The sequence below is a fragment of the Rutilus rutilus genome (genome assembly GCF_951802725.1).
Source record: "Rutilus rutilus genome assembly, chromosome: 6".
NCBI lineage: Eukaryota > Metazoa > Chordata > Actinopteri > Cypriniformes > Leuciscidae > Rutilus > Rutilus rutilus.
Genome location: NC_140214.1, coordinates 31,368,229 through 31,392,513, shown reverse-complemented (window position 1 = coordinate 31,392,513; position 24,285 = coordinate 31,368,229). Strand labels below are relative to the sequence as shown.

Genomic DNA, 24,285 nt, shown 5'->3' with positions numbered 1-24,285 from the left:
AATACCGGCCGTACGTAAGTCAAAATCTGTTGCTCCATCAATGCTCATTACAAACATTTATATTTTTTCTGCAATCATACACTATGGGAGTATGTGGAAAGCACATTTTTCTTAGGGTGTGCCGTTGTAGAAATTCATACACCTAGGATGGCTTGAGGGTGAGTAAATTATGGGATCATTTTTATTTTTTGGGTGAACTAATCCTTTAAACAGACAAAGTAAACCAATCAAAGAAACCTGTGACCACTTAATCAAACCATTTGTAACCTAGTAGACTAACTGAAACACAGATAAACAAGAGAAAACCGAGGCACAATACATAACCCATCCAAATATAACAAACTCAGATTATCCCTAACAGGTACACACACAACAACCACTGTATATGCATTTGGAGTCAGGACTTTTCGAATGATCGTCCTTCAGTTCACAGCACATTTCAGCCCAGCATCGAGAAGTATCATACATAATTGCTTTGTTTTTTGGATCAGCTGATCAAACTAAATTGCAGTGTGCATCACCGGCTCCTCCCCAGCACAATCTCTCTGTGAAAATTAAAACCTTGAGCTTATTTTTAATTGAGCGCTATTAATACCCAGGAAAGCAGAGGCCACTGCAGATACCTCTTTATCTTCACTCTTTAATGCGTGAAGCAGGTGAATTCATTTTCCCATGACTGAGCTTTCAAACACCGACCGGCCGTGATTGGTCTGAGCTCTGCTGCTGTAGGCATAATTTGTCTTGCTGTGAGACTGTGTTAAATACACAACACTTCCAATTATGTCTTGACATCGCATGAAACCAAAATATAAAATCCTTATTTTTTATGGAATATTGCAGTAGTTATTATAAATTATTTATCTGTGTACATCATTATTTTTTGTTAATTCATGTGCCCTCATAGCCTGGCTAACGTCAGACCTCGTCTCATTGAGACGTGGTCTGGGAACCACATGTTCATTTTCTCGTATTTGAGGCGTGGTTTACGAATGCCCAGAGCCGTTTATTGGGCGCTACGAATGTCTATCAAATGCGCCTGTACGTAGCTCATAGCCAATCGTTTCAATTATACCAGATGACGTATGTAGAGCGACAGAAATTCGACGAGGAAGAAGACGAAATAAACTTGCGTTCTAAACTACTTAGAACACTATCTAAGGCTGCATCGAAAGGTAACTTCGCATCTGATGCCATGTTGGATCCATAGATATAAACAAACTGCTTCGGTGTGTCGCATAGACGTCGTCATCGTCTTGCTGCTCCCTCCCCGTTCTGTGATTGGTTCCCTTTTTGAGGGGAAAATCTGGTCCATGGTGTCCAGGCTGCCTAGCAGCGTGAATAAAATCGCGCAAGGCAGCATGGGCAAACCCAGGCTAGTGCCCTCATAATCTTTAATCAAAATAACTTCCCCTCTCTCTTGCAGCTCATCTCTTCTCTCCTCTGATGATGTGTTTACTGACGCGAGGGCGGGACAACCTGTCAATCACATGACATCACAGCAATAGCAAAGTCCTTTTCAAGGAAAGTCTGTTTCAGGCATTCAAGACCAAGGGCCCTATTTTAACGATCTAAGCGCATGGTCTAAAGCACACTTGTCGTGTCCGAATCCACTTTTGCTAGTTTAACGACGCGGCACTTGGTCTAAAAGGGTTGTCCCTATTCTCTTAATGAGTAACGGGTGTGTTTTGGGCATAACGTGCAATAAACCAATCAGGGTCTCATCTCCCATTCCCTTTAAAAGCCAGTTGCGCTCGAGCCATGAAGGATTCGCTATTTACATGATGGAATTTGCAAGCGGAAAAAACTGAACGCTTCTCCAGAGAGGAAACGGATCTGCTCGTGCGCAAGGTTAAAGAGCAGACTATCTCAGACTATACAAAGTGTATGCGAGTTGTGGACCCTCCTATAGGCGCACATTACTAACACGCTCGGCTCATCGAATAACAAAAAAGAATGTGCCACATTGCGCCGGGTGTATGATAGGGCCCCAAGTCTACTTAAATGGGAACGCGCAGCTTTGTTTGATGCTTTTACGTAATTTCTACTGAAACGGCAACTTATTGAATGGCTCCTCCCCCTTTTCAAATAGCCAATAGCGTTTAGTTTACCTCACAGACTGCAAGTCGTACTTGACAGCAGCATGGAAGTGAATCCGAGCGCTGGTGATACGTTAGGTTCTAGAGAGCATTTGATTGGACAGAAGATGTGATGAGAAGCTGAAGTCCGCCGTGATGTCATAAAAATCCGTGATCCATTTTAGCGGAATTGAGAGACTAAGTTTTGAATGCTTATATCTCCTAAATGCAAATTTTGTCATTGTTTTGGAACACACCAGCTTATTCATAACCTTAAGGCTAACATATTCATACTAAAAGCTAAAATAATTACATTTTGATTTCAGGGGGCCTTTAATGTTTTTTTTTTTTGACTGTTCCATACTCCTAAATGCAAACTAAAACTGTTCCACACAGAAAACAGTTTGTTTTAAGTATATATTTATCTTTTTATTTATGTGCAAAAATGATGACCACATAATGTAATTTTGTAATAATGTAATTCACACACACACACACACACACACACACACACACACACACACACACACACGCACACACACACACACACAAAAAAAACACTAAATCTGTACATTTCTTAATATAGTGAACCACCCCCATCTTGTGGTGGACATGTCCAATGCTAAACAGATGTAGGCCTACCTTTCAAATCTCACATTTTTCTTTCTTTCTTTTTTTCATAGATAAATGTGATTCAAGGAGAAATGTAGAAAGATATGCAGCAATTAAAATTCTATGTGCTACAAATGAAATAATTAATAAGGCTATTTAATGTCTCCAAATGTCCACAACATTTTTAGAATAGCAACTTTTTTAGTAAAAAATAAATAAAAATAAATAATAATAATAATTTTGTAAATAATTATAATATATTTGACATATTATTTTTTCATTCAAACCACATTGAACAAAGAGGAAAACATGAAATCAAATGGAAGCAGGTTGCACCAAAACATAGAGAATAATAAAATATGGAAATAAAAAATAATTATTGCCTGTTCTGCCCACTCCTCTAGAATCAGAGATCTAATGTTGTTATTATTATTATTATTATCTTATTAAACAGAAGGATAGGCTACTTGACGACTGGAAATACCGACGTTGTTTTGCCAGAAGTCACCGTCAGTGTCCCCCGTTTCAGCGTCCCGCCTACTTAAAACCCATTTTTACACCTTCATTGATCAGTGATTGACAGGCGAGAAAGAAGAATGAAGGCAGAATGAATGGTGCCTACTAGTCAACAAGCATCACTGCCCAGTGAGTCAGAGCGCATGCGCAGTGCTTACGCTCTGCATGCTGCTCAATATAGAAAAGCAAGCTGCCTGTTCGCCAAAGTAACGATTTAAAGGAGAAGAAATGTCTCGAAATAGTGCTTCAGATATGCAACATGAAATAAGGATTGCCAGCCAAATGACAAAATGTGCGGACGCCGATGCTTCTCCGCGCTCCGATGGTTTCATCTTCGGTCCAAAATGCCACTTGCTTAACTGACATACGAGGATAGAGACATAAACAGTCATTGATAAAGGGATATAAAGCAAATCTACAAATATGAACGTTACGTTGCTTAAAAAGCGAAGGCTGGACTGTGTGTATGCGGTGCTGTTTTGGCTCCATCACGGTGTGTGGATGTGCTGTTCCGCGGCCGAAGAGTATCATTTTAGCGTTGAGGTAAGACTGGCCCAACATCAGCATCAGCATCTTCTGCTTGTGTGTTGACAATACGCTTTTACTAAGACCTACAAAAACACGATATATTGCAGCCAGGTCATAAATAAATCAGGACAGCACAGAATCACGTTGAATCACTTGGTGGATCTGCACCATGTGCCGCCTGATTATGTGATATTGAAGGCTATATATATATATATATATATACAGCTGTTCTATTCTAGTCTAGTCTTATCTGTGCTCAGTAAACAGGAATGCAATTCTATTCTGTTATACCTAGTCTAGTAGACTGAAATGTTGTGCTGTTCTGTTCTATTCTAGTCTAGTCTGGTTTACCCATATGCAATTATTCTGTGGACTGAGTTGACAAGAATGCAATTCTATCCTGTTATATTCCATGCAAGTATTCTATACAGTATTTTGTATGCAAAGTAAAAATTCATATTCTGCTCTATTCCGTACACCACATTTCAGAGTGGAATAAAATGGACTGAGTTGAATTGAATAGAATAGCATTTTCTGTTTGCTTTGTATTACAGAATAGAATAACATATAATTCCTGTTTACACTGTATTAGAAACTAACAGAATAAAATATAATTCCTATCTATTTTGTATACTGAATTATGGAATAGCAGAGTGTAGACTCTCATTCCTGGTTTCTTAGCTCACCAAATTACAGAATAAAAGAAAAGTAGATTCGACTAATCAAGAATGGAATAGAATGCTTCTATTCTTTGATACACAGTAACCAGGAAACATGTTATTTTATTCTGTATTAAAAAGTAACCTGAAATGCTATTCTATTCCATTCAAGTCTAGTCTATCCTATTCTGTGATTCGATGTACTAAACAGAATTCTATTCTTTTTTATCGTATGTAATACAAAGATCACTGAAATGCTATTCTATTCCATTCTAGTCTAGTCTATTCGATTCGGTGAACTGAACAAAACAGAATATAATGGAATATCTAAAATTCCTATCTATGCCATACATTGAAATGCAGAATAGAATTAAGCGTATTTGACTAAACTAGAATATAATACGATACAATTCTATAATACCATTCTTAGTCATAAGTAGACATGAATTCTGTTCTGTTAAATACTAATTTAACCTATTCTGCAATTGTGTACTGATTAAACAGGAATTCTATTATACTGATCGATAGTATGAAGTATACCTTTAAACATGCTTCATACTCAATCGTACACTGTTACGCAATTTAATGCACAAGCTCCTAATAGCTCCTAACACTGCACACTCATAGGCGAGAGAGAGAGATAGAGAGCGAGAGAGGGAGGGAGGGAGAGAGAGATCAGTAACAATCAGAGCTACTGCTCCTTCCTCCAGTCCAAATCCATTCCCTCAGAGATGACAATCACACGCCTCTAACGGGCCATGTGACAATCATTGAGGTGATGGAGAAAAGCAAGACCTTGATTCACCCAGTGCTACTCAACCACAGACTCTTGTGATAATGTGAAGTACATAAAGATTATCTAAGTTGCTTAGCAAATATCCCCCAAACTCCTCTGGGCCGAAATGGGCGCAAATGTGATGTTTAGTGCTGCTGGCAGCGCTGGTTGACATTGAGAGAATTTGTCACCCGCCTGGTTCTGTTTGGCTGGGAGGCGAGAGATGTAGAGGGCGTTGTGCCAGTGGATCAGCTCGTGGTGGACATGCTATTGTCATGATAAGATTGATGCTGTTTCGGAACAGGCTTTATTGATGAAACTGTCCTTCACAAATTACAACAATACCAGTCATCAACAACAGAACCATCAGAATGCTAAATGAATGGTCTTCACTCTCTCAGTAACTATAACCCCTTGTTCTTCTCAGCTCTCTGCCACCCATGTTGCTCCTGTGTGGGTTTTTTTTGCTGGCAGGGCTGCAGTGGTTGGCAGCAGTTGTGAGTTGAGTGCACAGGTCAGTGGTCTTTGGGGAAGAGAGAGAGAGTGCGTGTGTGTGTGTGTGTGAGAGAGAGAGAGATGAGTAATGACTGCTCGGAGGGGGGACTTCTGATCCCCGAACTAGGAATAGACTAGAGAGCGCAAGGTTCAAGGATTCAGCAGAGAAATCAAGATTGGGCCCCCAGGGCTTTAATTACGCACGTCTTTCACATACAGGTGCAAATGTGCTTAGCTTAGTGCTCAGTATATAATGACATTTCATGTAGCTCTGGGTCCATATGTGATTAATAGAGTCAGGGGTTGTTGCTACATGCCATGCCACTGAGATACTGTAAACAGTCATACTGGTTCAAATAAGGCTGTGGGTTTTGTAGATGATAAGTAATACATTTTTTAATGAAGTTTAAAATACATTTGAATCTGTTATGATGTCACGAAGGGGTCATAAAACCAGTGATCAGACTTATGATTTTCCTGATAAAAATGATGAAAAAAATCCATAGACATTGGGTAAGTTTACACGACAACGATGTACTTAAATAGAGAAGTTTTTCCTCTTTCCGTGTACAGGCGACAACGTTGTCAAAACGATCCCTGTTCACGCGGATCTGTGAAAACAACTAAAAATGCTGTATTATTCATGCCAGACCAGTAGATGGCGATGTCACTTTGTAAAGAAACTACGCGCCTATAGACTGAACACGAAATATGCGTGCGTCACCGTTTTTTGTAGTTTACACCGAAACGATAACGGTATTGTTTCCAAAAACTTGCACTTTGAAACCCGTTTTCAAAAGTTTGTGTTTTCAGGCCCCCCAAAACGCCGTTGTCGTGTAAATCAGTGGCCAAAAAAAGTTTTGCATTTTGGTTGAAAACAGTGTTGTGTAAAAGGCCCCTTATAGGGATATTCCGGGATCATTAGAAGCTCAAGCAACAGCACTTGTAGCATAATGTTGATTAAAATGAATATTGACTTGTACCTCATTTTCATTAAAAAAGCATTGCAGTAAAGTATCAACACTCTCTCATGACAATTCGTAAACTGTACATTTTGAAGAATTGGTGGCGAATTCGTGAAAATCTATACCCCACTGAGAGTCTGGTTTAGGGGTGGATCTTCATGCTTATGTTTTTCTAAAAATCATATGTTTTTGTAAAAAAAAAAAATAATAAATCCATTCACTGCCATTATAAGGCTTGGAAGAGCCAGGACATTATTAGTATATTAGTATCTTCATATTATTAATATATTCAATATTATTATTTTTTATAAATTATGTATTAATATTGTTTTTTTGTTTTAGCCCCCTATCTGCCTGGTCTTATACCTTGTTGCCTCTATTTGGGTTTTACATTATTATTATTTTTTTTAAACAGCATGTTGTGTCAATTAGGTACTTTTATTATTTATTGACATGGCAGATTGTATCAAAAATGACAGTGCTCTTACAACAGAGTTTAGCTGAATACATGAATAAATAACAATTGACATTGAACACGATACAGTAATGAAGACCAAGTTCCTGTGAAAAATCTTCACAATCCCCTATGATGTCTTTACGTCCTTCATTATGTGTGTATTCTGAGTGGCAGTTTCTCTCTGCAGATGATGAGGTTATGATACGTGACAGCATCTGTAATACACAGTCGAGTTTAGAGTTGACACTGTGTCTCTTCCATTTGATTATGTAAAATCTATTATGTTCATGCGGCCAAAATTATCAAAAATGGACAGAATGAGCCCTTTACCATGTTAAAAGGAAAAAGTGATGTAAAGTCATGGTATAGCTTTAATGTTTTTTTTGTTACTGGGTATGTTTAGGCATAAAGTCATAAAAAATAAAAAAATAAAACAATATGGATCATAAATTCCATATCTCTGTTACTTACTTTGTGGAGAAGAGACGATGAGTATATCCTTAACTGAACAGAGCTGCTCACACTTACATGTTCTGTTAAACTAGAGAGAAAAAGACATGATATGAGAAATGACTGTTACAATTTTTAAAGTTATAATTTATAGACATTTTAAGAAATAACTCATTTACCTGTTGAGAGAGTATGATAGAGTCTGTAATTGTATAGCTGAGCTCCAGAAAATCAGCAATGAGGAGGCTATGACAGTTACAGATTTGGAAAACAAAAAAGCGGGAATAAAGAACCCTAAACTCTAACACAAAGAACCATTTCAGCATATCAAGGGTTTTTGATAGAACAATAGAACAGTAGAACTGTTAGTGCACTCAGTCTTTTTTTTTTTGAGTGCAGGATGACTTGAGGGTGAGTAAATCATGGGCTAATTTTCATTTTTGGGTGAACTATCCCTTTAAATAGATCATGCTCATGGTCACAATAAGCAAGCCAACATTCATTACATTCTATATCTTTCATACAATTGAAATACATATACATTTCAATCTATATTTTAGCGTGTAAACAATCAGTTTTTGTAAGGGAACTCTGGAGTATGGACGTATGAGGGAACCAGAGATTAATCAAAGATCAAATAAAGGAAAATGACATGGAACAAAAAACAGTGAAGTAGACATTGGGTGCCATGTTCATTAATCTGGAGATCTGGAATAGATTTATTATCAGAAGTTATTATGGGGAGTGTTTCCCGACTCGCTACTTTACTACCATAGTACCTTTAAATTACGGACATGGCATCTGAGGACAATTTCTCATTTTCCTCAGTTATTTAGCTTTATTTCCAGATTCAAATTGGCTCGTTCTTACTTACTAGAGCACGTTCGCACATGCGCACTCTTCAAAAACGTTCCTTTAAATCTCTTGACAAACTAAAAGACGTAAATTACATTTGTATGTATTCTAAATAAAAGATATAGATTGTAATGAATGTCAGCTTGCATATTTGGCTCAAGATAAGGATTTATTAAGTCCATGTCATGCAAACAAGAAACTCTGCTTCTAACCACAGGTCGAGAGCTGTCGTTCCAACCACACCATCCAACCATGTTACAGCTTCGGGAAACAGTTGTGACTAGTTGATTAGTTTCTCCAAAATAGTAGTAGTTAAGCAGTAAGTTACATAGTTGTACAGGAAATGCACCTCAGAGCATCAAAATATGTGAAAAATAACATGTTTTTTTGACAAATCAAGTATGAAAACCTATTCTAGTAGACACTGAAAACAAAATCAAGACTTTGAAAAAGGGCATAAAAGGTACGGTTTAAAAACCACTTAGCAACATCTTGGCAACCACCCACAACAACCTACAGTAGCATCATGGCTGTGAGTTTTGTATGGACAATCACCAAAAATCTCTTTGAGTGTTGTGAGAAAAAATTTCACAGTATCGCGTGGGCCTGAAACCTGTCCTCATAATGCGCACCATACACTTACTCATGTGCTCGCTGATTAAAGGCATAGAAAGCAGATAAAGGGGGTTGTTTGGCTCAGCAGGAAGTTGCTGAAAGAAAAGGGGAAGGAGGGAGAGACAGACAAAAGCAAGAGAGAGTAGTATATTCCTGGCTTCTGGTTAGTGAGCAGACTATGTAAGCAGCACTTGAGGTTTTACCTCTCTGCCGTTGGTTAGTTTTAGCACTGACCCCTAGGAAACTGGTGGTGTTGCACTCATATAGCAGCTAATTTGCACAAAGAATGGTTTGCCTGGAAACAGTAGCACATTTTTGGATGCAACTGCATTTCACATACCGAAACCTGTAATTGACTTCATTGATTGGCTTTTGCTGCAAGATGCAAATGGGAGAGAGAGAAAGAAAGTGAGAATGAGCTACAGAGAAAGACAAGTGAGAAAATGTTGCAGTGGAAGGAGAAGAAAGACATGCTCCCTTAAGCAGAAACAGATGAAGTCCTGAGCAGTTCGTGTTCATGCAAATCATGCAGTATAAAGTCAAATGTTTAAAGAGAAATTAATGTAAAAAATGCTACAGTAGAAAAACCTGTCAGTAACTATAAGTGGTAACACTTTATTTTAAGGTGACATAGTTACACCGTACCACATGTACTTACTATAGTAATAACCGTAAAGCATGCATAATTACAAGTAACTAACCCTAACCATTACTGTATAGTAAGTACATGTAGTTAATTAATATTACTCAGTGCTTGAGTAAGTACAACGTAACTATGTCACCTTATAATAAAGTGTAACTCTATAAGTTACCTTACTTTACTCACGGTTATAACAAGACAATACATTTATACATTGAAATACATTGACATTTTAAAAGGTATGAATTACCTTATAAGTTACATTACCATTTATATATCGCATTAAAATGATTATATTCTAAATTTTAAGTCCCCCCTGGGGTGTAAATGCAGCTTTTAATGTTGTTTATTTGTCTATGTGGTGTTTTTAATATGCTTTAAGACAAACCATGTGCAAATTCATGTCAACACCATTGTATTTTCTCATTAAAACTGCAGTGAACCAAAGATAGTCTCAAAAACGCGATTTGAAATGTTTCTGACTTCACAAACTACCTTGTAACCAATCAGGTCAACGAGTGATTGACAACGAGTGGATCTCTGAACTGGTGTGAGTGAGTGGAGGCGGGGCTAATTTGCATATTTATAGAACCGCGTATACTAAATGAGGCAAGGGTGTAGAGTTACATTCAAGCTATTTTAGAGCATGATGATTTGTTTTTCAAGGAAAAAACGTTTTAAAAATGTAATTTTGGTGATCAAAGATGAGTTTTAAAGGATAAAATTATTGACTACAGGGGGACTTTAAAGACATAAAACTGGGAACAATAAAATATGCAATACAGTCAAAAAAGCCACATCATAATGACTGTAACACTGACAATTTTGTTGCACTCAAAGCTGCAAGTTTTCTACCATAAATGTATCCAAAACAGCATTGCAGATATAAATGACAAAACAGACACTTTGAATGTGACAGTACTCATATGTAAAAGCACACAGTCTCGTGTCTCACTCTGTTTCAAGAAAACCTGTATTATGATGGGGTTTTCATCTTTAGTGGATACACTCAAGAGTCTTCATGAGGTACATTGTTGTTCCAACGTCCTCCAGAAGGATGTTTTCATCATCATCTCGCCATACCCTTTTTCTGTCTGTCTCTGCCATCTGGTTTAAATGTGGCAGCAGCTTCAGGGTACTGATCATTTTCATGTTGTCATGGTAGGGCGAGACGTGCGACAGGATGCACTCCACCACCTCCGAATGACTAAGCACTTTGAACATCAAGAAAACCTGTCCTGAGCTGCCTCGCTTTTGAAATCAAACCGCACGTTTTAAAGTTCTGCTTGCACATGCGTCATGAGAGTTCAGCTTCAGCCCTTCACGAAGATTCACGTCATCTCTTTGTTTAGCATCTCTTCTCTCAGTGGGTAATATTCACTCTTGTCAGATTCTGTCAAACAGAGATAATTCAGGTTCTTTTAAAGCATAATCATTTCATTAAGAAAGCCTGTATTATTGTAAACACTTTAGACAAATCCTGGAACAATTTGATTTGGATGATTTGGCTCATTTGGATACAATTTGTATTACTGTCTACAGTTACAAAAATATTAATGGTCCATCAACTTGCATTGTTGAGTGAGTCAAGGCAATTAGGCAAGTGGGTAATATACACAAAATAAATAATACGGTTTTCTCCATAACAATATATAGATTTGGACAGTATAAGAAGCTTTATTTATTATTTCGACTGGAGCTTAAATATATTTCATTAAAAAGTGTAAAACAAAATCATACATTCACCCAGAAAGAATAATGTTAGACAACCAGAGAAATATGGTAAGACATGGAATCAATTATTAGGGAAAATATGGTTATTTTAAATGATTTTACAGTATGTTTAAGAAGTAACTGAGTGCACATGTAATGCGTGGCTGTAGTAGTAAGCGCACAACCAAAAAACAGTCCTTAAAAACAAAACTCAGGAGACACAGGAAAATTACAACAAATACAGGCACAGAGAGAAACCAAACTAAGGGTATGTTTACATGACAACAAACTGAGAAGTTTTTCCTTTGAGTTTTCTGCGTACAGGTGACGCCATTGTCAAAACGATCCCCATTCACACGGATTCGTGAAAACGACTGAAAACTCTGTATTCTGCTGCCAGGCCAGTAGATGGCGATGAAACACTATTGATTGAACACGTTATACGCATGTGCATGACGTCATCGTCTTCAGAGATTCGCTTTTTTGTTGTTTACACGGTGACCACTTTCAAAAACTTGCACTTTAAAACCCGTTTTCAAAGGTTTGCGCTTTCAGCCACCCAAAAGGTAGTTATGTAAATGAACGGCCAAAATGCATAAAAAGTCTTCCGTTTCGTTAAACATGGTGTTATGTAAACAGCCCCTAAGGGTGCGTTTACAGGACAAGATGTACAAATTTTTTTTTTCCTTTGCATCAAAACGATCCCCGTTCACACGAATCAGAGAAACGACAAAAAACGCTGTATTATTCATGCCAGGCCAGTAGATGGCGATGTCACGTTTGTAAAGAAACACTACCCTCCTATACAATGAACACGTGATACGCGTGTGCATGACATCACCATTTTCACAAATTTGCTTTTTTGTAGTTTACACAGTGACGATAACAGTATCATAAAAAAAATTAAAAAAAATCATTTTCAGGCCCCCCCAAACCACTGTTGTTGTGTAAATGACCGGCCAAAACACATAACAAGTTTTCAGATTTTAGTTGAAAGCGGTGTCATGTAAACGTCCTAAACAGAATCCACATCCTGACGGCACGATCGTTCAAAAGATTTTTTTGTTTAAAATAAATAAATAAAAGAAATTCAGCAAGGACACATTAAATTGATAAAAAAAAAATATAAAAAAAAACATTTATAATGTTATGGTTAAGGTTAAAGTTTATATTTCAAATAAATGCTGTTCTTTTAAGATGTCTATTCCTCAGAAAATCCAGAAAAAAAAGTATGATTTTTTTCCCACAAAAATATTAAGCAACACAACAGTTTTCAACATTGACAATAATCATAAATGTTTCTTAAGCATCAAATCATCATATTAAAATGATTTCTGAAGGATCATGCGACACTGAACAGGAGTAATGATGCTGAACATTCAGCTTTGATCACAGGAATCAATACATTTTAATATTCAATTCAAATAGAAAACAATTATTTTAAACTGTAACAATATTGCACAATATTGCTTTTTATTGGAGAAATGCAGCCTTGGTGAGCATTAAAAAAATACTTATTTCTAAAACATATTACCGACCCCAAACTTTTAAACGGTAGAGTACCTTGTATTGTACACAATTTAAATTGGACTTGTATTTGTTTTTCTTTTCTTTCTGTTGTTCCCTTTCTTTGTTCTTTCTTTGCTTTGTCGGCTCAATAAACTATTAAACTTGTGAAAAAAAATATACAAACAAATCTTGGAGAGATTGGCTCGTTTGGATGAAATTCCTTCGGTTGGGGATGTTGGAACACTGTCGGACCGCAGAGAATATGTTAATTATACGATCATGTTTGCTTGATGCTTAATTTTTCACCTAATGTTGTCATTACAGTGCTTTATGCATAAACACGAGTTTGTGAGCGCCTTTGTGTTTACCCGCAGAGCAATCATGGTTTTATTTGACACACATTGAGTACAGTATATTAACGTGGCAAAACATTTTCCCCCTTCATTGACATCTTTAGTGTGCATCAGTTTGGCTGAGCTCTGTATTTATAGCTTCACAAGAGAGTGATTACAACACCCGGAGGATGACAAAGTTGCTTCTATCTATGACTCTTTATCACCATGGTTACACCCTGTCATCCCAGACCCCTACGGCTCTATTGCACATCTGTGTTTTCTTCATATAAATTAGTAATCAGCCCTTGTGTTTGTTAGAGACGCAGAGGCTGATTAATGCTGGAGAATCAATTTGGCTCTCAACCGTTTTTGCTCTCATAATGAGAACTAGGCCTACAATATAACCTAATGTCCTTTACATGGTACAACACTAAGATAGTATTATATATATATACTGTATCATACGTTTACATATACAAACATTCATACTGAATTATTGATTTAAGTGGCAGCAGAGCACTAAAACATTTAGTTTGCCTTTTGTTTATAGATTGTTCCAAAGCATATTTGACCTCAAGTACATTATCTTAAAAGCTCTTTCCAGCATAATGTTGTTTGGAATGAAATGATCTTCACATGTACCTTCAGAATACCACTCTACTCGAATCACCGCTCTCATAGGACGCATTGCAACAGGCCATTACTGTTCATTTCAACAACAAAGAGAGTTCATAAAATGTTTTTTTTGCTCACATGCTAATGTTAGTGTTCTCTAGTTGTGCCTTTTAGTGAATTCAGTACTACATTTTTAACATACTACTCTTTCTATTTCTGCTATTTAAAGGTATGGTAAAAGTAGTAGGCTAAGAGCAGTTTGCTAGGATGCAGGTCTGAATAGATTTCAAAGTTAGCGACTCTGGAAGCTTGTTACATGTTAAAAATGATGATGAAACTGTAACCATGAACAGTTATTTAACATAATTTAAAAATGATGATAAAACTGTAACCATGAACCATGAACATTATTTAACATAAAAAAAAGTGGTTGTCAACTAGAGCAACCTAAAAATTGGCGCAGCTCTGTTCTGATAGGTGATAGGGGTTATGTAAAGCAGAAAAGAAACAATGCTAAATGCTAATAACAAATTGGTGCTAACAATATAATGTAATGCTTAGCAAAGTAAAAGAGCGGCAAGGCGCTATATACATTTACTATTGTTGACGTCAAATGCCATGTGACATGTCCAAACAAACTCTGCAGTACTTTCTCATTTGGAAGGCAAAATATATTAAAGTCTATAAATGCAATTAGTTGAAGTTAGGAGTGTTTAAAAAAAAAAAAATGTACGACTTGTAATTTCACATTTACTTCTATTGTCTCTGAAATATGGTTAAAGTTTCCTGCCAAATGTGATGAGCCTTTATGACAAACTAAAATGTAGGGGAGAGCGGGGCACAAAGTAACGCTTTTTGACTTTCTCAGTTTGTGTAAATCTCCTTATGGTTCAGAGTATTTATTTTTTCCCACATTAATTTCCCACATGTCTAGTACAATTATGTGGTTGGTTTTGTTTTATTAATACAGTATATACTTTTTTCTTGATATACCCCGAAAGAATGGAAGTGAAATGTGACAACATGCCCCATAGGTGGGGGACATTGTAACATGTGAGGGGCACATTGTAATATGACCATATGACAGCTTAAAATGTTATCTGATCTAATGTTATCTGATCTAATAAAAAAAATATATAAGACAAACTAAAATATTTTCTAAATAAAATACAATTAAAAAACTCTAATTAAAGATTTTTTCTAATTAAATATAAACTCATTTTTGAGTTTTGACTACGAACACAGGAAAACAGCTATACAGCATAGTTCAAAACAAATAAATAATTAGTCATTTCTGAACATTGACTCTCAGTCTTTATTCACCTTTTTCTCATGTTTTCTCAATAAAATTAATAAAAGTATAGAATATAATAGCATATTTCTACACTGTAAAAAATTTCTAACCCTCCCAAATCAAAAATTTCAAGTGACCGATAACATCTAAATTTTTCAATTGGCCCAAGTGAAAATCTGTAAATTTCAATTGGCCCAAGTGAAAATCTGTACATTTAATTTAATAATTTACAGAATTTCACTTGGGCCAATTGAAAAATTTAGATGTTATCGGTCACTTTAAATTTTTGATTTGGGAGGGTTAGAAATTTTTTACAGTGTACAATAGGGGCACATTGTAACGCAGTGTGACAACATGCCCCGCCTGCACAACTGGGATTTAAACCCTGCTAGTGTCTTCTGCTAGTTAGCGAAGCATTAAAGAACTATCTCAACTGTTAAATAACAGTTTCATCAGATTTGCCTAATTTTAAATAAACACAAAAAATAGAGATGAAAAATTAACGACTGGGTTAACGACTGGGCCAAAAGAAATGTACTTTTGCTATGGTTTAATAAATGTCTATGGATATCTTCCAAAAAAAAAATAATTCTGGCGCAATTTTTTTCTCTATATACTGTTGATATGGCAACTAGTAAATACACCAAGTTTCATCATGCTAGCATGTGTGGAAGTATTTAAAACAAGTGTGTTACAACTAGCCCCGTGTTACGTTGTGCCCCGCGCTCCCCTACTTTAATTCCATCTCTATTGAAACTTGAATGTCATGCATTTAAATATAGGCTATTTGTAAGTTCACATTTGAAATGATGAAGCTGCAATTTAGAACATTTAAAATACTGTATATTTATGACTGTACATTTATGACTTTAAATGTGATATTAAATAACACACCACAGCTAATAATCAAGTACTTTACATGTGTTTTGTATGTTAGTGTACTTCTCTAAAACACAACAAAAGATTAAAACAAAATGATTTAAAATACTCTTTAAAGTAAAACATTTAATTTCACATTATTATTACAAAGTGTACTTAAGTGTGTTAAGAAACATTCATAAAAGTGTACTCTCTTTAAGTACACTTAAGTCGTTGTAGCAAATTAGCTTATAATTGATTATGAATATTTGGATCAGTTAATAGAATTAACCTAATGTAGTAAAATTAATATTACAATCAACCCACCTGTTCGTCCCGTGAACACTCAGCATTAATTGTTTATTAATTCCAAGGAATATTAATTTCCAGGGGAGTGAAATGTCTTTCTTACTGGACAGTAGTACTAAGAGCCTGTAGTCGAAATCTAAATCGTAAAATACACTTTGTTGCAAGCAGAGAATCAGAAGCAAATTCGTATTGTGCACACCTTTTATTAACTAAATCACAAACATAACTAAACACACAACTAAACACACATACATACATGCATAGGTAAAATAGTGAATGACAGAATGAAACTGGAAGCAGGGAATGGAACTATGAAAATAACCATCAGCTTATCATTTTCAGAGCACCTCATTAAATGTATACTTGCATGGCCTTTGCAGTGGAAACATTTCGTGAAGTTCCTGATGGATTTCTTCGTTGTTGTTAATGAAAAAGTTGAGTGGTTTGTTTGACTCTGTTCTGGTTGAAGGTTTTTGTCCATATGTTTGCCTGGTAATTTGCACTTCTGATGCTGTGTATGCATATACAATATTGTAAACAGTCCTATTCATTTATTATCATGTCAATTATTAGTTGGGCCTGTGCAATTCATGGTAATATTAATCAATTGCAATGTTTTGTTACTTTTGTGTGATTACCACCCAGTCGCCAATATACAACCTTGGTCCTCAAGCAAAACCATCTGAGAACCAACGTAAAATGAAGCCCTAAACATAGGCTTCCTTCCAAGCCTTGTGAGCCTTTAGCTCCATCTCATTGTTTTGTTGTTCAAGCTACAGCTGATCCTCAGGCTTTAGCTGAGGACATGTTGTCAGGTTATGTTTGTTCTGTCTCTTGCAGGCGTGGTTACAGAGGTATGGCTACCTCCACCATACACAACCTAACATGGCCGTCCTGCGATCAGCGCAAACCATGCATTCTGCTATTGCTGCCATGCAGCACAAGTACGGACTAAACATCACAGGGACGCTAAACAAGGACACTGTCGAGTGAGTACTGCTAAGCACACATACATACAGTAAAGTGTCCCGTTACACTGAAGCAACACACTGTAACAAAACACCCTTTGTGAAAATGAAGTACACTTTAGCATGAACTTTTAAAAAGAGTACTTATTATGGAAATGATATTGTGTATTGTTGAATGTACTGACAAGCACTAAAACAAAGTAAGCTATTACTTCAATAAAAAAGCTATTTTATTGAAAGTTGCACTATTTAAATGTATTTATATTTACACATTTGTAATGAGGAAGATGCAGTTCAAACAAATATTTGAACTTTAAATGTAATATTGAAGTATTTCACGTTACTACTTTACTAGTTCTTTACAAGTGCTTTAGTATGTTAGTCAACACATCAAGTGTTCTTCTTTAAAGCATGACAAAAGATTATTAAAACTTTTAATTGAACATGATTACAAAGTGCACTTTTTAAAAGTTCTTTTTCACAAGGGATTACAACTTACTAGGGCCCATTCTCATGAAACCATGACATTTTCGCATGATTTATAAACATAAAATAAAAATAAAAAATGTAATTCGAAAAGGAAATCATATTTTCCAGGTCCAAGTACTTGGCCAACCAAATACTATGGGTATTTTAATGGCATATTCTTCTTTTAGTCCAAAAACATGGACTAAAAGAAATACTGAAACCATGATATTTTTATTCCAGTAAAAGTTTTCTAATAAATATTCTATGTAACCCAATTAAACTGTAATCATGATGAATTTGGACATGCGAGTTGGCTGAATTTCCAAAAATTCCATAAAAACACTAAGCATTAACTCTATCAAAACTCTATCAAAAAAGTCAGTTTTCATCAGTAGTAAGTGATATGGACACAAATGACACAAATGTTTCCTGGAAATGAGTCATGAATTAAAATGTATCACTTTTTCTTTGGACTGAAAGTTTCAACCCTGGTCTCTGATTTTTTGGACACCGCATGCACATTTTCTACTGCATGTGTAAGTGATTTGAGGAGAAAAGCACAGTGTTATAGAGCATAACACTCTCTGTTTGACCTTGTAGTCAGTTTCAATCTGCCTTTAAACAGTTCTTTTTATTCTCTGTGTTATGGTTTATTGATAATTAAGATCAGGCCTTGTTTCTCACATTCAGTGATATAAATAAATATATCATCTTTTATCTAAACATTTTATCTGTGTAGTAGGTTTGCAAATGCTAATTAATGTTAGCTGTTATTGTGAAATTTCATCTCTTATGTAACGTGCAGTAAAAAAAAAAGATTGTTATGAAAAACAACAGCGGATTTCAAGAACATTTTTTCATGAAGCTACAGAGAGTGTGATTTTGATGACTATAATTTGGTGCTGAATGTCTATTGTTGTATTATATATTGATTATTATCATTGACATTGTTACGTTCTCTTGTTTTATTCTGTCTAGTCTTAGTTTTCATTGTCATCGTTTGGTTTATTCCTAATCACTCATCTGTTGTCATAGTTTCAAATTAAGTACTCATCTGTTCCCAGTTCCTTTGATTGGTCTCCCTGTGTATTTTAGCCCTTAGTTCCCTTTGTTCAGTGTTCAGTCTCGTTTAAATCAGTGTGGTTGTGCTAAACTTGTTCCTGTGATCTCCTGCGTGTTCTTTGTTACATTTTTGGATTCATTAAAGACTGTTTTTGTTGTCTTTGTGCGCTCATTTCAGCCACAATGTGACAGAAGACCGAACAAGAAATAGATCTTCCAGCGGTCAGATTTCTCTGTTTAGGGCAGGAAAATAAAACCCTCGAGGACCACACGAGTGACTTTTTAGACCTGGCGTGCCTTACCAGCTTAAATGAGCGGTGGAAGGCAGGCCTAATGATTCTCGAGGGAAATTTACTGCATTTATGGAGTGGGTGCTGGCTAACAACAACTCTCCTATGACCATCTGCCTCACGGTTGAAGCCAACGCCAGCCACACTCCTGACCCAGAGACCCAGCTACTAGCTGCCATCCACCAACAACACCCAACACGGTGTTTATGCACCGCAGACACGGAGCCTGATCCCTCCATTGATAGAGCGCCAGGGCCGACACCTGAGCCATACTTCGCCCCGGAGAATGTCTGACCAGGTGCGTGAGCCGGCAACATCGTCAGTATCAGTGGGTGTCATCGAGGAGTTCGAGGGAATGGAATAGAGCCCTGCCCATACTCCCGTTGCCGAGGGTGAGCTGTGCAAGGTTTCTGTGTTATTGTTTGAAGAAGAGGGATTTCTCCATAGTCTCCCATCCCTGAGGGTCCCACTAAGCTCCAAATCTCCTGCATCTCCATTGGTCCCTCCCTGCTCCAAGTCTCCTGCGTCTCCGCTCGTCCCACCCAGTTCCAAATCTCCTTCATCGATGATGGTCCCACCTAGCTTCCCTCTCCCTCCTGCTCTACCTAAGCCAGCCAGTCCTTCTTCCCCGCTTCCCCTGGCTCCCTTCAGTTTCTCTGCATCTCCTCTGTTTACTCCACTCTGCTGTGCGGATCCACCTCAAGTCTTCAGGTCGCCAGCTTCGCCTTGGCATGTGGATCCCCTGTTTTGGTCTCAGGCTGGTAAGCCCATCACTCCACCTTGGCCCATCAACCAGTCGGCTCCACCATCGTCCTTACGGCTTCACCGGGCTTCCTTGTCCCTCCGGCTTGGCCTTGTTCAGTTGCCACTCTGCCTGCCCCATAGAATTCCGGCCCTTTGGCTACACCTCATCCTTCCACCCCTTCCGCTCTGTCTGGCTCCCCTTTCCCTCTGGCTCAGCCTTGGTCCTCAGTCACACCAGGTCCACCTCAGTCCTCTGGCACCCTGTCGTCTCCTCAGATATGCCTGGCTCTCCAAATCGCCTGGCTCTCCAAATCTCCTGGCTCCACCACTGGTGGTTGGACCGCTGACTTCACCCTGGCTCCTGCCACCATCGGTTCCACTTGTCCTCCTTGCAGTGCTCTGGGTTCCCATCTGGCTCATTCATCTCCTCCCTGGCTCCTCCTGCATTAATCTCCTCCCTGGCTCCTCCTGCATTCATCTCCCCCCATGGCTCCTCCTTCATCCTGGGTTGCCCCGTCTGCCAGTTCTGCATCCTCTTCCCAAGCCCCCGCCCATTTCATCTTCCTACTCACTTGTTCCCAGTTCCTTTGTGTATTTAAGCCATTTGTTCTAATTGTTCATTGTTGTTTCTAGCGTGGTTGTGCTTAACTTTATTCCTGTGATCTCCTGCATGTTCTTTGTTAACAGTTTGGATTTATTAAAGATTTCCTTCGTCTTCGTGCGAACACAATGTGATAGACAATTGTTTTGTGTGTTAAATATTTGTATGCATGTCCAGCAAATCTCCATCTCCAGTGTGTGTATATATATATATATATATATATATATATATATATATATAACACAGAACTGGCTATTTTTAAATCCATTAACTCTTTTATAGTTATGCCTTAAAGCTGTAACTTTAGCTAACCTAGTGTTTTTTTTTTGTTGTTGTTGTTGTTGTTGTTGTTGTTGTTGTTGTTTTTGGATGAAGGGCAGAAATAACCTCACTCCTCTTCTCTTCTCCTCTAGCTGGATGAAGAAACCCAGATGTGGGGTGCCAGACCAGCTTGAGGGCGTATCTGGATCCCGCAGGAAGAAGCGTTATGCACTAACTGGACAGAAGTGGCAACGCACACACATCACATACAGGTTAGAGAGAGACATGATGTTTCTGTTAGTGCGAATGATCTAATTTGATCTATAAATATAGCACAGGCAAGATCTAAATGTATAACAACACTCTAAATAAGTTATTTTAAATGTATAGTATACCCATTTTACATGATTATTTTTATGATATTTATTTTCCATATGGATATTAAGGAAACAAGAGAAATTAAGGGATAGTTCACACAAAAAATTTACTTCTGTAATTATTTAATCACCTTTATGTTGGTCCAAGTGCATATGATGTTCTGCTAGCACTTTACAATAAGGCCCCATTAGTTAACATTAGTTAATTTATTAAACTAACAAACATTATATAAGAAAGAGCAATACATTTGTTACAGTCTTTATGAATCTTTGTTAACATTAGTTAAAGAAAATCCAGCATGTTAGCTAATGTCCATTAAATAATATTACTGTAAATCAAACCATATATTTATTTTCCATAATGATATTAATGAAAACAAATGTTATAATTGGAATTTCAATGCATATGAAATGCATATTCTTACAGTCTTACGTGAGCGTGTATGTTTTAACATATCGGGCCCTATCTTGCACCCAGCGCAATTGACTTTGTACACCGACGCATGTATCATTCCTATTTTGCACCTGTGCACAGCGGACTTTTCCCTCCACAGACGCACGTCGGTAAACTAGGAAATACACTTGCGCTCCCCGGGGGCGGTTCAGCGCAAAGAGGAGGCGTGTGTTCCGGCGCAAATGTTCCCTGGTGCTATTTTGCAGGTTTAAAAAACAATTCCGCCACTGACAAGGAAAAACCTAGTTTAAAGTCAGTAAAATCATGCGCGTTGCGCATGTTATTTATATGCTATTTTAAGGGTGCATGCTTGGCCATAATCAATGTAGCGTGTGCACAACGCGCATACACTTTGATTCTCTAATCTGCACAGAAGCAGCAGTTTTCATTTTTGCAAATCATACATTATTACAATAGATAGATAGATAGATAGATAGATAAATAGATAGATAGATAGACAATTTATTATAAAAGCATACATCTAGCTTACACATTTACCCAAATTATCATACGCCTGTTTAACCAAAGTTAATTTGGGTGGGTTTCTCCATCCCCAATGTCACTTCTCTGTCTTTTATGGCCATGACGAGAGCATTGCTCTCCTCGGCTGTGAACCGCTCCTGACGTGCGCCTGGCAAATCCGCCGTTATAATAGCAATCCGCCATGGAAAAAGTGCGCCTGCTCTTAAAGGGAATGTGAGATGTCGCTCTGATTGGTTTATTTGACGTTACGCCCAAACCACACCTATGAATAATGAAGCTACTTCAGACCAACCCATTTTAGATTTGCGTCGGGCACAAGAGTCATTTATCCCGCCGGTATAATAGCAACAGAGATCCGCCCACAAAGTTACTTACGTTTTGCGCTTGATACTTGCGTTTCAGATCGTTAAAATAGGGCCCATCGTCTCTGTTGGGCGGAAAAATTGCATGTCCAACTGGTACTTTTTAGGAACGGGAAAAAACACTGTATTTTTAAAAAATAATTAAACACTGTCGGTGAATCTTAGTTACCATGCATTCAAATGTACTGTATTAAAAGGATGTTCTATAATATGAATGTGTGTAGTATGAATGTAATCCAGACTTACTATATGCGCCATTTTGTTGAGTTGTCACGTGACCTACCAGCGACAGTTTCACTGTCATTCATAAATCCTCTTCCGTGGCCTCATGGGATAGTAAAGTGTCCATCGAATGCACACTCCATATATCTCGGTGGAAGTAGTACTGTAGGTCACCGGGGGACTTTTCGTCTACTGTTTTTCGAATACTATGAATACTATTTGGAAATACTACTCTGTTGGCGTACATACTTTGAACATACTGCTCTGTTGGCGTACTTCACATATTATATAGTAGGGAAGTATGCGCAGTGGTGTAAACTATTTGAGTTATTGTAATTGGTTACTGTACTTGACTGTATCAAAGATATTAGCAACTTTTACTCTCTACTTGACTGCATTTTTTAATTGAAGTATATAAACTCTTTAATCTAATATTTGTGATGAGTAATGTTGTTACTATTTTGCATGGCGCCTAACTTTTTGTGCAGCAGTTTATTTCTGCAATACAAGAAGTGATATCACTATCTAAAGGGCACTGAAGGTACTAAATCTTATGCGTTTTGCCAATACTCACCCAAACTTGTCATCAAGGCGAACGCGAGTGCATTAGCCAAAATTGTTTAAAATAAGTTTCCTCAGGAATCAATTAAAAGAGGTAGACTGTAACTTTAAGTAAAGTTAAGGCTAAAAGGTTTGGTTACTATTATTTGAGATGAGCAACAGTTTACTGAACCTTGATCAACCAACACCTAATAGTTTGGAACAACAGACGTCCCTCAAATCGTCCCGTCTCTGCCATCCAACAGTGGATCCTGCACTGCAATGAAGACACAGCCAAGCATATAATAACCTCCAGCATTCACTCTTTAACCTTCAAGAAACATATTTGAATTCCCTGAAGATTACCTTCTAAAGGGCTCGGAGGAAATAGAGTGTTCTCTCACCTCAATTTAGACTTTCCCGGTTACAGCGGGCGATAACGGAAATGATTTATTCAAATCCTGCTTTTTTTAATTGATGGGCCACCTACGCAAATGGAATGTAAATGAAGACAGGCTTGGCAGTGAGTGACTGGCCTCTATAGAGAAAAGTCAGCTGAGATTTTCAGGGCCTCTCAGTCTGTTAGAGGAAGATAAAGACTTCAATGTGGGGAATTCAGCAAAGATGCCAGTCTAAGGGCAGTCGGTGAAATTCACTTTGGAAATGAAAATGCTCTCTCTTTTCTGTGATATTAACTTATCACAATGGTGAGGGTATTTTACTATGATATTTGATAGTGGTGGATTTCGATCAGTGGGAAGGTTTTGATGTTAATATCTGATTAAACGGAAAAAGAATTCTCACACTGACACAATCTCAAAACACCCCATTAATAGCACACATGAAATGAAGATTTCCTAAAGATAATACAAGCACGCTAGTAGAGACAAACTCTCCCTGGTACCAGAAGATACTGCAACATGAGCCTTTACATTTCCCACAATATTATGCTTAAAGGCAGGGTAGGTAGAAATGGTCTAAAATTTTTATTTTTCAAATTTGTTTAAACTTTATGTACATATCAATACATAATTAAAATGTAAGTACTCTGAAAAAGAAAGTATCAAAATCGAGTGTCTGTAGACCTCTCACGACTGTTTTAAAGACATCTCATTATTTCCATTCACTCCACCCCCTCATTTCTGTGCTTCTTCCAAAGCCTCGCCCCCAAAACACAT

General features: G+C 37.4%; 1 protein-coding gene across 2 annotated transcripts in view; it reads left to right on the top strand.

Annotated features, from left to right (window-relative positions):
- Nucleotides 1–3,346: 3,346 nt before the first annotated feature.
- Nucleotides 3,347–24,285, top strand: part of mmp16b (matrix metallopeptidase 16b (membrane-inserted)) — a 39,828-nt gene continuing 18,889 nt past the window's right edge. The window contains exons 1-3 of one of the 2 annotated variants that reach the window (XM_084411001.1): nucleotides 3,347–3,746; nucleotides 17,116–17,264; nucleotides 20,822–20,941. In XM_084411001.1, coding sequence (XP_084267127.1) covers nucleotides 3,627–3,746; nucleotides 17,116–17,264; nucleotides 20,822–20,941 — 389 coding nt within the window. In that variant the 5' untranslated portion in view covers nucleotides 3,347–3,626. The remainder of the gene's footprint in view (nucleotides 3,747–17,115; nucleotides 17,265–20,821; nucleotides 20,942–24,285) is intronic. The other variant, XM_084411002.1, reaches the window with a different exon arrangement.